General features: G+C 61.5%; 1 protein-coding gene across 1 annotated transcript in view; it reads left to right on the plus strand.

The window, feature by feature from the left end:
- The window catches only part of PRR5 (proline rich 5 (renal)), a 27,022-nt gene that overhangs the window by 7,527 nt on the left and 6,543 nt on the right, over positions 1–12,952 (plus strand). The window contains exons 2-6 of the mRNA XM_010837598.1: positions 1,107–1,187; positions 3,069–3,117; positions 4,549–4,606; positions 9,293–9,384; positions 9,715–9,855. Of these exons, the coding sequence (XP_010835900.1) occupies positions 4,570–4,606; positions 9,293–9,384; positions 9,715–9,855 (270 nt within the window). The 5' untranslated portion in view covers positions 1,107–1,187; positions 3,069–3,117; positions 4,549–4,569. The remainder of the gene's footprint in view (positions 1–1,106; positions 1,188–3,068; positions 3,118–4,548; positions 4,607–9,292; positions 9,385–9,714; positions 9,856–12,952) is intronic.

Raw genomic sequence — 12,952 nt, forward strand, 5'->3', positions numbered from 1 at the left:
AAGGTATGGCAGCCGGACTATGCCTGGTGGGGAGGAACCATTCCAGACGAGCCTTGAATGCCACATTCAGGCTTTAGGCTGTATCTGCAGGGCCCTGGGTGGAGGCAGGTGCAGTGAGGCTGACTGTGCAGTCAGAGGTCGGGTGAATGTGAAGGAAAGATATGGCGCAGCGGAGATCTCGGGGGTAGAGATGGGCAGGGCTTCAGGGCCAGTTGGATCTGGAGGGCCTGGAAGAGTCAGGATGAATGTCGCTAGCCGACTCATGGAAAAGACCCTGATGCTGGGAAAGATTAAAGGCCAAAGGAGAAGAGGGCGGCAGAGGATGAGGTGGCTGGATGGCATCACCAGCTCAATGGACTTGAACCTGAGCAAACTCCGGGAGACGGTAAAGGACAGAGGAGCCTGGCACGCTGCAGTCCCTGGGGTCCCAAAGAGTTGGCCACGACTTAAGGACCGAACAGCACTTACCAGGCTCTCCTCTGAGCCAGGCGTGAGCGCGCAGCCGCTGATGGCGCAGGGCCTGTGCTCTGAGGTTTACAGATGGTGGTGGGAACCAGTCGATCAAACAAGTCACCTGTAAACACGTGGCTGCATACTGATGGAATGTAAGCACTGAGACCGCCTGGGCCCTGAAGGAGGGACATGAGCAAAGGCCTGTGGTGAGGGCAGCTTCGCCAGTGGGGCCAGGTGCAGACAGCACAGATACCCAGTTCAGGGGGTCAGGGGCCAGCTCCAGGGCACCTGGAAGCACAAGGCAGTTATATTCGGGGGTGCAAGAGGCCATCACAGGGTGTTCCCTAGTTTCTGGCCTGGGTGTAGAGGGTTCAGGGATACGGGAAGGGAGGCAGAGTGTGTGGAAGGTACCTGGGAGCTCCAGGAGAAGTGACCGGTGACAGGCCTGGAGCTCGAGATGGGATCTGAGGCTCTGGGGCAGATGGGGTACCATGGGGGCGGCCGACCTGTGTGCTCCAGGCCTGGCTTCTCTGCGAGAGGCCGTTGCCCCGCTTTGAGCAGAGCGAGCAGGGCGCCACGGGAGAGGGAAGGCGGGCTGGGGCTCAGGGCCTCTGGTCGGCAACCCTCCTCTCCGCCTCCAACCTCCCCTGCAGCATCCACAACGGGGTGATCGCCGTCTTCCAGCGCAAGGGGCTGCCCGACCAGGAGCTTTTCAGCCTGAACGAAGGTGTCCGGTGAGTGGCCATCTGTCCCGTCATGCGGGCCCGAGTCTGGGAGCGGTGGGAGGGCTGTGCTAGGAAGGGGGGACCCCGGGCAGGCCCCCCTGTCCACTAGCCCCAGGTTCCACCCTTAGAGCTGAGGTGGGCGGTGACCGCTCTGTGACCCTTGACCCCAGCCGTGTCCTGTGGCCTTCACACCCCGCTCTCTGGTCCAGGACCGCTTTGCAGGGGAAACGGGGAGGGACTTGGGCAGTGGCTCAAGATGACGCCCACATTCCCAGCTGCCGTTGAGCATCGCGAAGGATATTTATTCTGTTAAAAGAGGAAGGACCCACCTGCCTAATGACGGGAGTTTTGTTCCCAGAAAGGCCATTACAGCCCAGTTGAACGCCCCCCTTATTTCCTGCGAACGGTTGAGAACTGAACTCGGCTGCGGGAGCTGGGACAGACCAGTGTGGAGGGCGTCTGGGAAGGCCGAGGCATTAGTCCTACGTGGTACTGGAGGAGGCTGAGCTCAAGAGAGGTCGAGAGACTTGCCCAGGGCCTCACAGCTACCTTGTTCAAGGAGGCATTTCCCACCTCCATGCCCTTCTCTCTTATGCCCCGACCAGTGCCATCCTGTCCCTGTGCCCTGGGGTAAACAGGCAGCAAACCTCGTGAGCTCGGGGCAGGAGTAGACGAGGGATTGGGACAGGGTCACCCCACCCCGACCCTGAAGACCTAAGATGGCCCTTCAAAGTGTTAGTCGCTCAGTCGTGTCTGACTCTTTGCGACCCCATGGACTGTAGCCCACCAGGCTCCTCTGTCCGTGGGATTTCCCAGGCAAGAATACTGGAGTGGGTGGCCATTTCCTTCTCCAGGGGATCTTCCCGACCCAGGGATCAAACCTGGGTTTCCTTTGTTGCAAGCAGATTATTTACTGTCTGAGGTACCAGGGAAGCCCGTATATGTTTGTTTTTTTTAAGTACAATTTATCTTTTTACAGTGTACAGTTGAGTGGTTCTTAGTCCATTCAACAGCTTGTACCACTGCCAGCACTATCTAATTCCAGGACATTTTCATCACCCCCCACCCCCCTACCCCGCCACAGAAAAACCCAGACCCCTTAACAGTCACTCCCTATCACCCCCTGCCACCACCACCAGCCTCTGGGAGGTTCAGTCCACTTCATCTGCGTGGGTTTGCCCAGATGTTCCCTGTAAGTGGAGTCATACGATAATGCACGTGGCCTTGGCGTCTGCTGCTTGCCCTCGGCCCAGTGCACCTCCACACCTGGGCTCGTCTGGGCTGGAGCAGGTATCAGCGCCTCGTTTTTTTTTATGGCCGGATAATACCCCATTGTATGAAAACATGCCCTTTTGTTTCCCCAGTCCTGTGTTGACAGACGTTTGGGTGGGTTGCACCTTTCGGCTGTTGGGAGCATCCACGTAGGAGACCTCGCGTGGACCTCTGTTCCCATTGCTCCAGGGTCTGCACCTAAGGGTGGGGTTCGGGGGTCTACACTGAACCTCAGGTCTACACTGAAGCTTTTGAGGAGCTGCCCAGCCATTATCCGCAGCGGCTGCGCCGTCTTGCATTCCTTCTCACCGAGCATGAGGGTTGTTTTCCCCAGCTTCTCCCCTGCACGTGTTACAGCCTGGGGCCTTGATTCTAACACCACCAGGGCGGGTGTCGGGGTCTGGGTTTGGTTCCCTGGTGACTGACAGTGGTCAGCCTTCCCCTGACCTGACTGATAACTACCTCCCCCACATTACTGGCCACTCGTCTATCTTGGAGAAGCATCTGGCCACATCCTCCGGGCCTAGGGGTTGGTCTCCTGCTGCAGGCGGCCCCCACCCCACCCCCACCCTCACCAGCACCATGAGGTCTCTGACTCCTGCCACCCCACCCCCACAGGCAGCTGCTGAAGACGGAGCTGGGGTCCTTCTTCACGGAGTACCTACAGGTGGGTGTGCTCTGCTCCCCATCAGGCCCGGGGTTGCTTCCTGAGTTGGCTGGAAAGGACAGGGTGGGAAGGGGGTGCCTGCTCCCGGTGGGCACGTGGCGTGCTGGGCTCGAGGTGTCTACCTAGCCTTGACTCAGTTTCCCCAGCCAGCCAGCTCAGGTTGTTGGGGCGGTTACGCGATCAGAGGCAGGTGAGGACTCAGAGCCCTGCCTGGCACGGGGCTCGAGGTCACTTTTGTGATTGGTGGCCCGCCTCTTCCTGGAAGACCAGGGTTGGTCCCCAGAGTCCCGGTGTTCTTCATCTACAAGCCCTGGGCCGTGTCACCCTGAGCTGTGTGGTGACAGTGTTAGCGCGGCACCGGCGTCACCGAGGTCGCCCTTTCCCAGGTGCTGCAGAAGCCACAGGCCTGCAAAGAGAATGAACACACTGGGCCCGGGGCCCCCGAGGTTGCACAGGCAGGAAGGCCGAGGTGGTACAGGCAGGGGTGTCCACATGCAGGCCCAGGAGCGGGGGGTGAGAACCAGCCTGGGGCCCCTCCCCATCCTGTGGGTGTAGGGTTGGTTTTTTAACGTAGCAGCTTTATTGAGGTGTAAACTGATAGATTGCATGGCGTGCCTCTGAACAGAGTGCAGTGCAGTAGTCAGCATACTCACAGCTCTTCTCAGGGGGACAGACGGCTGTCCCCACTGTCTGATCCCAGGCCTTTTCCGTCACCCCGAAGGGAGACCCTGTCCTCGCCCCCTTCCCCTCTCCCCGCAGCCCCAGGCCACCGCTGATCTGTTTTCTGCCTGGATCCACCTGTGTGGTGGGACTGCACAGCCCCTGGCCTTTTAGCCTGGCCTCTCTCACTGAGCACAGCATTGTCGACGCTCCTCCACGTCGTGCCCGTGTCAGAGCCTCGTCCCTTTCTGCAGCCGAGTGACATGCCCTCGTGGGCCGGGGCTGCTCCTTGGTCCTTGGCCCCCGGATTGTTCCTGCTCTCTGGCTGCTCCAGCTGTTGTGAAAGCCACCTGGTGTTGCTTGAGGGGTGGTCCCGGGGGCTACCGTTTGAGCCTCAGGTGGACCATGGCCACGCTCACGCCATCCTTTGGTCACGGAGCCCCTCTTGCCTGAAAGACCCTCCTTCCACGTGCGGTTCAGGGGCAGCTACCTGCCCACCCGCTCAGCCTGGAGCAGGAGACCCCAGCCTGGCCCGTCTCTGGAGGGCAGGTTGGGGGTTCCTTACCCTCTTCTGTCTCAGGACAGCCCGATTGGGTCAGTCACCCCTGTCCACTAGAGGAGCTGAGGTCCCAGCTCTGGGGCAGGCGGGCTGTGGGTCATCGGTGAGCCCCTTCCCCTCAGGACCTCAGCTGCCTGCTGGGAAGTAAGTGTTGGGGGCCCTGGGTCCCCCCACCCCGGGGCGGTGACGGCATCTCCACATGGGCCTTGCAGAACCAGCTGCTGACGAAAGGCATGGTGATCCTGCGAGACAAGATCCGCTTCTACGAGGGTGAGTGTGGTGGTCTTGGGGCCGGGAGCGGGTGCCGGCTGCTTGAGGGCGTGGCTCCTGGGCACCCTGGCTTCACCTGGGCTCCACCTAGGGCTCTGGGAAGGTGGGGTGGCCCTCCCGGGCGAGGAGGCGAGGAGGGGTAGGAGCAGTGCCTCGAGGGCAGCGGGGCCCAGATCTGATCTTGGGAAGGCCCCTGGAGGGCCAAGGAATGTCGGGGAGAAAGCCTCTGCTTCACCTCACTGCCCACGAGGCTCTCTGGCCCCCAGGAACCCCGTCCCAGCAGCCTGGGAGAACCCCCATCAGGATCCTTGAGGACCAGAGGGGGAGTGGTCTAGATCCGGGACATGGCAGAGCAGGGAGCCCCCGGCCAGAGGAGCAGCTGACCTGGGCTCCCGGCCGCGGTTTGGGGCCCTGGGAGGCCTCTCGGTCACTGTACCCATTTCAGAGCTGGGAACAGGGCAGCAGTGGCCCTCAATTCATCCAGAACCACAGTGTTAAGAGGTGGAGGTGGGATCGGAACCCAGGGCATCCGGGTCCAGAGTGTATCCCCTTTGCCCTTCTAGGGACCGGGCCAGGAGTCACAGCTGGCCTCTCTGCCCACGGCGGCCCTCAGCGAGGAGAGGGAGGCGCCTGACCGGGCCCAGAGCTCTGGAAGGACAGGCCAGGTCCCAGAAACCTTGGGTTCCCCATGTTTGTGGGCTGGAGGGTGATAAATGTAGTGTGTTTGCCTCCTGGTAGGGGTGACTTGGCATAGAGATAAATCGAGTTATGCAGAGAACCCAGCTCAGGCTGATTATGTGCTGTTGCGGGCCTGCTGTGTGCCCCGCCCCGTGCGGGGCAGGCCCCTCTGTGCCAGACCCAAGCCCCACACGGGTGCTGGACTCATCCCAGCAGCTTCCATCACCCAACTCCTGGATCGCCTGACAGACCCATGCAGAAGTTTCCATCGTTGTAGCCACTGAACGCTGGGGACACTGAGGCACAGGGGGGCTGAGTCACTCGCCCGGGCTACACGACCCCTCCCTGGCAGCCCGGCACCCGAATCTGAACTCCTCTCTCTGCTGCTCCAGGTTCCCCCTTGCATCCTTACTGACCCTGGAAAGCAGGGGCCTTAGCCCATTTCACAGAGATGGAGACCAAGGCCTGGGGCACTCAGCATTAACTCAGAGCTGTGTCCTCTGTCCCTTCTGCACCAGCTCTGCCTCTGTCGGGTGGAAGCGGCCAAGGCAGGAGCCTGAGAAGGGCCGTGAGAACCACAGACGTGGGGACAAGAGGCACAGGCCATTGGGGATCTGGGCAGGCTTCCTGGAGGAGGTGGCACCTGAGCCGGCAGGAGGATTTGCTGGCGGAGGGGCCCTCCCATTCCCCTCTCCTGACTCGGCACATTCCAGCAATGCCTGCCCTCCCACCAGCTCCGGCCCAAGGGAGCTGGGCCCTTTGGAGAAGAGGCGCTTTGTGCAGTTTGGTGGAGTCTTGCCCATGATGGCCGTGGCCACCAGGCCACCCAGCAGGGAGCACTAACGCCATCCAACCTCCCCTGGCCTTGGGGACCGGCACAGAGCCCCAGGCTGAGGGCCAGAGGGCCCGGCCTCCAATCCCCAGCCAGCCACAGACACGTCGTTTCCCTCTGTCCCCACCTCGGTGGGGGTCAGACAGGCTCCATCAGTGTGCTCACTACAGGTCAGGCCCCGGGGGGCCTCTGGGGAGCTGGAGGTGGACCTGGGCCCTGCCTGGCAAGGGCTCACAGCCCAGCTGGGCACACAGATGTGGAGCAGACAGCGACAGTCCAGTGTGATCGGTGTCAGGAGGAAGGGAGGCCCTGGGGAAGAGAGGGTTGGCTCCACCTGGCAGTCAGGAAGGGCTGCATGGAGTCAGGCCTTGAAATGTGGTCTTTTCAGGAGGACATGTGGCCTCCTCCAGCCCACGCAGTGGGGACAGGGGCCAGCCACACCCCGAGAGGCAGCCTTGGGAGCCCACCCCACCACTGCCTTCTACCCCAGTTTAAGTCCCAAAGCCTGCTCCCTGTGTCCAGCCACGTCCTCAGCCCATGCCTCTGCTGGGAGGCAGGCGGCCCCACGCGGGGCAGCCCCAGGACCTTGCCACCTGCCCACTCCAGCCTCCAGTGAGGCCTTGAACGTTGCTCCTGAGCAGACTGATTCCTGGAAATGTGGGAAGCCCCGAGGGGCCGTGAAATGGCATCTCTCTCTAGGGAACCCATTGAAGGTGACAGTTCTAAGGACTCCGCTGCAGCCGGGTCATTTCTCAGCAGGCAGACCCTCGGGGTCTCTGAGGGGGACCCGAGGGGCTCGTGTAGGGTCCAGGCCTTGGGCTTGGCCTTGTCCTGCAGGAGTCCCGGCTTGTTAGAGGTCAGGCCACCCACCCCCACTGCAGTGACCCTCACGCGCTCACCTCTGAGCCCCTGCGGTGGTGGCCCTTCCAGCTGCCCTGGGGTCACTGCTGTCCCCGGGGTCTCGCTGCCTCAGGCTGAGACCTGAGCTGAGGTCAGCCCGGCCCATCTCTGTCTCCGGGGCCTGCATGATCAAACCAAAGGAAGGCAAACAGGCTGACCAAACCCCCATCCCAGAACCGGCTCAAGGGCTATCCAACCCCTGGGCAGTCCTGATCCTGCCAGGTTGGTTGCGAACCACAGAGGCCCACCGGTCAGCGTCAGGCTAACAGCGAGCGACTGCTACATGGCAGCGCTCAGCCTACTGAGTGTGGACACGCGGATCATGCCCATTTCGCAGAGGACCACACTGAGGCTTGGGCTGATGGGGGCCCCCCAGGGCCGGGCTTTAAAACCACGTGCCTGCCTCACGGCTGACAACCCTAGCGCCCCCGCCCCCAGTCCCCGGGCAGCAGAGCGCCCAGCCAAGAGACGGGGCTGAGCCTCCTGACCCCTGGTCTGCGTGCAGCTCTGCTCCGGCTCGTGCTCGGTTTTACAAGATTTCCTTTTCCCCTGCGTTTCCGCCAGACCCCGGGCTGGCGCACGCCCAGAGCCGCCCCACGGCCGCCCGGGAACTGAGCCGCCTTTCTTCTCGCCGGCGATGGCGGGGACCTCAAGGGACCTTTGTGTGCAGGCCAAGCTCCTTAGGGGGTGGGCACCCACCGTCCTGGGTTCCAGGCAGCCCGCTGTGGAGCCCCCGGGGAAGACCGGGAGCTGGCCACCAGGCAGACGGGTCATATGCAGAGACCCCCTCCTCCCCACGGTCACCCTCCCCCCGCCAAGCTGCCCTCTCCGAGCCTGGCATCTCCACAGACTGGGGGACTTCACAGGTTGGGGGGGCACCCCAGAACGCAGGGAAAGGGAACTTAAAAGGCAAGGGCCCTTCACCAACCTGGTTCCCAGGGAAACCTCCAGGAGCCAGGCATGGGTGGTGTGGTCTGGGAGGCTGGCCAACCTGCAATCTGCAGCCCTGGCCACTTGGCTCCCAGGGACACCGACCCACCACGCCCGTGTGTCCCCAGCCGACAGCTGGTCTGGCTTCCCGCTGGGGGTCCCCGCCAGCAGCAGAGGCCTCAGCGACACACCCCAGCGGCCTGCTCGTCCTGAGCCGGCAGCCTTCACCCCGGCTCTCCGCTCATTCCAGGCAGAAGGGCTAAGGGTTCAGCACTTGGCATTTCCTGGGGATACCCAGAGCCAGCGCAGGGGCACCTCAAAATGTCCCTCCCCTGAGGGTGAGGGGAGGGCGGATCCAGCTGGATCCATCCATCTCAGGGACTCTCCCCTGAGAGTCTGTCCACCTGTGGCTGGCGTCGCTCCTTCCTGTTGTCCAAACGCCTGCTTCTAACACGTCTGCCTCCGTCTGCCGAGGGTGTCAGGGCACCAGGCAAACCCTCGGCTAGCACCTCCTCCAGGAAGCCCTCCCTGCCTGACTCCCTCCTGCCTGGGATGGGTTTCAGCTGTTGAAGGCCGTCATCCTGGCTCCCCAGGGCTTACCCTAGGCAGCTCCAGGTGGTGGGGACGCGGGCCCTGGAGGGAGAGACGCTCTCTGAAGCCCAGCTCTTCATCTGCCTGGTGGGGTCACTCCCCACCCCCACTGCTCCCAGCCCCGATCTCTGCTATCTGTCAACGTGGTGGGACTTGGGCAGTTAGGGGCTTAGCTGGGTCCCTGGTGCCAGGCCTGGCACAGTGTAGGTGCCTTGCCAGTGTCTGCTGGGGGAGACAGAGAGACAGGGTGCTGGCGGGCAGTGGATGAGACGAGCGTGTGAGTGGAGCACCTGGGGGCTTGTGTGTGGTGCAAACAGGAACACACACACACACCCATATGCTCTCTGCCCCAGGCCCTGCTTTGTCTGGCTTCCTTCCATCAGCTCTGGGAGAAGAGTATTAACAGCCCCCGCCCCCGGCCACCGGCACCTCACAGCTTGCAAATTTTAGTTCCCCAACCAGGGATCAAACCCACACCCCCTGCAGTGGAGCACAGAGCCCCATGCCCTGGGCCACAGGGCACCCCCTACCCCAAGCCCCATTGTTTTTGTGGGGAAACTGAGGCACCGGGAGGAGAAGCAGGGGGTCCCCGCTCTATCGCCCTGGCGGGGGTGGGGCGGGGGTACCTCCAGAGCCCTGCGTCAGCTCCGGGACCGTGCCCTCCCCCGGGTGCGAGGAGGTGATGCGTGACCTGGGAAGACAGGAAGCGTCTGCCAGCGCCCTTGGGGTGGTGATGACGGTCCCTGTGCCCACAGGACAGAAGCTGCTGGACTCGCTGGCGGAGACCTGGGACTTCTTCTTCAGCGACGTGCTGCCCACCCTGCAGGCGGTCTTCTACCCCGTGCAGGTGAGCGGCCGGGACCTGGAGGTGGGCGCGCCTCCGCTCTCCGTGGGCCGCCTGCGCCTGCGCACGCCGCCCCCTCCCGAGATGGACGGAAGGCAGCCGCCTCCCCAGGACCCCAGGAAGACCTGCGCAATGCTCAGTATCCCACACGAAGGAGGGTCTCTGTGTGTGACGGTCACCCCTCCCTCTTCCGAGGAAGCCACGTGGGGCTCTCTCTCCTCGGAACAAGGGTCGTCTGGGGAGGAGAGCAGGGTGGACGGGAGCCTGGGGGTCAGCGGGTCCGTCCCAGTGTCCTGGGGGGTCTCGGTGACAGCGGCGGCCGCGTGTCTGCAGGGCAAGGAGCCGTCGGTGCGCCAGCTGGCCCTGCTGCACTTTCGGAACACCATCACCCTGGGCGTGAAGCTGGAGGACGCGCTGGCCCGGACCCACGCCCGTGTGCCCCCCGCCATCGTGCAGATGCTGCTGGTGCTGCAGGTGGGTGGGGCCTCGGGCGCCGGGGCAGGCTCCCTGGGGACAGAGCCTGGTTCTTGTCCATGTGAGACCCACCAAGCAGGGACCCTCGGGAAGAACCTGGGAGGGAGAGGAAGCTGCCGGGGCAGAGGAGGAGGCCAGCCTGGGACCCCGCGGGGAGCCGGGGTGTGCGGACGGAGTGTCCCCGTGGTTGGGCCCCAACGTGCCCCCATCCGGCGGTGGGGCTGGGGGCCACCACCTCCCACTCCCCACAGCAATTCCAGACCTTCCTGTTGGACCTTTCTTCAAACCGCCACACCCTATGGTGAGCACAGCACCCTAGAGTGAGCTGGCTTACCTCACTGTCACAGCTCGGGGGGAGCACCATCAACCACCCCACCTCACAGGCTCACAGGGAAGAGTCCTTGCTCGCCCGAGGCGGACAGGCTCCAAACCCAGTTCACTGTCCTGAACCCACGCGTGCATGTGCGAGTCCTCCTAAATTAGGGTCTGTGAGGCTGGTCAGTGGGGAGACCCAGGGCAGCTGGTTGAAGATTGCAGGGCAGGAAGGGGCTAGTGAACCTTGAGGGCTGAAGGGTCCAGGGGCTACTCTCAGTGGGAGCTGGTTGTCCTGGCAGTGAAGCAGGGTGCCAGGCCTGCAGTTGGGATTTCAGAGGGATTTAGGTCCAACCCGGCTGGGTTTCTGTTGATGGGTGGGGCTGTTGATCCAAGGGGACGACAGAGGATGAGATGGTTGGATGGCATCACCTAACTGGATGGACATGAGTTTGAGCAAGCTCCGGGAGTTGGTGATGGATAGGGAAGCCTGGCATGCCGCAGTCTGTGGGGTCGCAGAGTCGGACACGACTGAGTGACTGAACTGAACTGGCTGGGTTGCCCCGGGTGGGCGAGGGGCAGGGAACAGCTGGAGGGACTTTGCATCTCAGCCTGTCTCCTCATCTGTGTGATGGAGTAGGACCACCTCCCTGGGGGCAAGTTCAAGGATGATGGGAAGAAACTGGTGCCGAGTCCTCTGTGGTGCTTGTTCTTGGGGGCAGGAAGTGACGACGCTGGGATTTCTAGCCGAGGAATAAGGTGTCACCTTGATCCCAGGCTTCCCTAGTGGCTCAGTTGGTAAAGAATCTGCTTGCAATGCAGGAGACCCAGGTTCGATCCCTGGGTTGGGAAGATCCCCTGGAGAAGGAAATGGCAACCCACTCCAGTATTCTTGCCTGGAGAATCCCATGGACAAAGGAGCCAGGCTGGCAGTCGTCCGTGGGATCACAAAGAGTCAGACGTGACTGTGGGACTAACCTTTGCTTTTTTTTTTTTAATCCCAGGAGAGCTTTCCTGGTGGCTCTGACGGTAAAGAGGTCTGCCTGCAGTGCGGGAGACCCGGGTTCAATCCCTGGGTTGGAAAGATCCCCTAGAGAAGGAGATGGCAACCCACTCCAGTTTTTTTGCCTGGAGAATCCCATGGATGGAGCAGCCTGGTGGGCTACCGTCCACGGGGTGGTAAAGAGTCGGACACGACTGAGTGCCTTCACTTCGATCCCAGGAGCAGCCCCTGGGTTGGGGCTGGGCCAAGACAGTGCTGACCCCTGGTGGTCCCTGTTGCCTCGTGCAGCTTCTGGGCTTGGGCCCGTTTTCCCCCAGCGTCGTCCTGCCCTGCCTGGCTGCCATCCGCACACCAGCCTCGGCCCTTTGCCCTTGTCTTGGCCTCCACTTTGCATGGCCTTGTCCCAGCCCCGCGGTGAACCTGACCCCAGTTTTCAAGCCCCAGATGGACCTGGTCAGCGTGTGTTGAGGACCTACTGTGTTCTCCAAGTGCACCGAGTTCCCCAGCCTACTGAGTTCCACCTGCGGAGTCATAGTTCCTTTTCACGGGGTCCTGGAAGCTGAATAGCAGTCGTGTCCAACTCTGCAACCCCACAGACTGTAGCCCGCCAGGCTCCTCTGTCCATGGGGATTCTCCAGGCAAGAATACTGGAGTGAGTTGCCATACCCTTCTCCAGGGGATCTTCCTAACCCAGGGATTGAACCCAGGTCTCCCACATGGCAGCAGATTCTTTACCATCTGAGCCACCGGGGAAGAAGCCCTGCATCTGAGCTCACCCAAATAACGCAGCCCCGGGGCCCCGTTTCCTCACTGTGCAGTGGGGAGCAGAGACCAGGCTTCATAAACAAGTCCTGGGAATGAAAGGACATACGGTTTGTGCAACGGCCAGCATAGCTCATCAGTAACATCCTCACTCATGGTGCTGTGGTTGGGGGGGCGGGGACAGTTCCTCCATGTTCATCTGGATGACTTCCGGGGGCATCCATAGGGCTTCCCAGGTGGCTCAGTGGTGAAGAATCCACCTGCCAATGCAGGTTCCATCCCTGAGTCGGGACTGTAGCCTGCCAGGCTCCTCTGTCCATGGAGTCGCAGAGAGTCAGACAGGACTGAGTGCACGTCACTCTGGGGTCTGTAATAAGACGTTCCTTCTTTCATTTCTTCGTTTTGTCTGTTTATTTGTGGGAGTTTGTTTGTTTGCTTTGGGTTGGGTTTTTGCCGGGGTCCAGCCTCGGCTGATCCAGGGTATTCGAAGGAGAGACGGCATTGGCGACCTATTTATTTAAATATTCATCAAAGATATAAAGAGTTAATAGAATGAGGATAGCTCAGTGAGGAAATTCAGTGGAGAAAAGAGGCTGAGTAGCTTGGTTTACGCGGGAGACCAATAAAACTTCAAGGCAAGAAGTTTGCACCACTTACGTAGGCCGCAGGCGTCCTTCCGTTCTCCCGAAGGAGAGGAGACACTAAGGCCTCCCCCGTCGGATCTTAGAAGTCCAGGCAAAATTAGTAGGCTTGACGAGCTTCCCCACCTCAGAGGAAAAATTCAGCCAGAAGGTGATAGAAAGAACGACATGGGGAGACCAAGTTTCGGTGAACAAGGCCCGCACTTTATTTTCCAAAGTAGTTTTTATACCTTAAGTTATGCATAGAGGATGGAGAAGGCAGTGGCACCCCACTCCAGTACTCTTGCCTGGAAAATCCCATGGATGGAGGGGCCTGTTGGGCTGCAGTCCATGGGGTCGCTACGAGTCAGGCACGACTCAGCGACTTCCCTTTCACTTT

The sequence above is a fragment of the Bison bison genome, unplaced genomic scaffold (assembly GCF_000754665.1).
Source record: "Bison bison bison isolate TAMUID 2011002044 unplaced genomic scaffold, Bison_UMD1.0 scf7180017864079, whole genome shotgun sequence".
Lineage (NCBI taxonomy): Eukaryota > Metazoa > Chordata > Mammalia > Artiodactyla > Bovidae > Bison > Bison bison.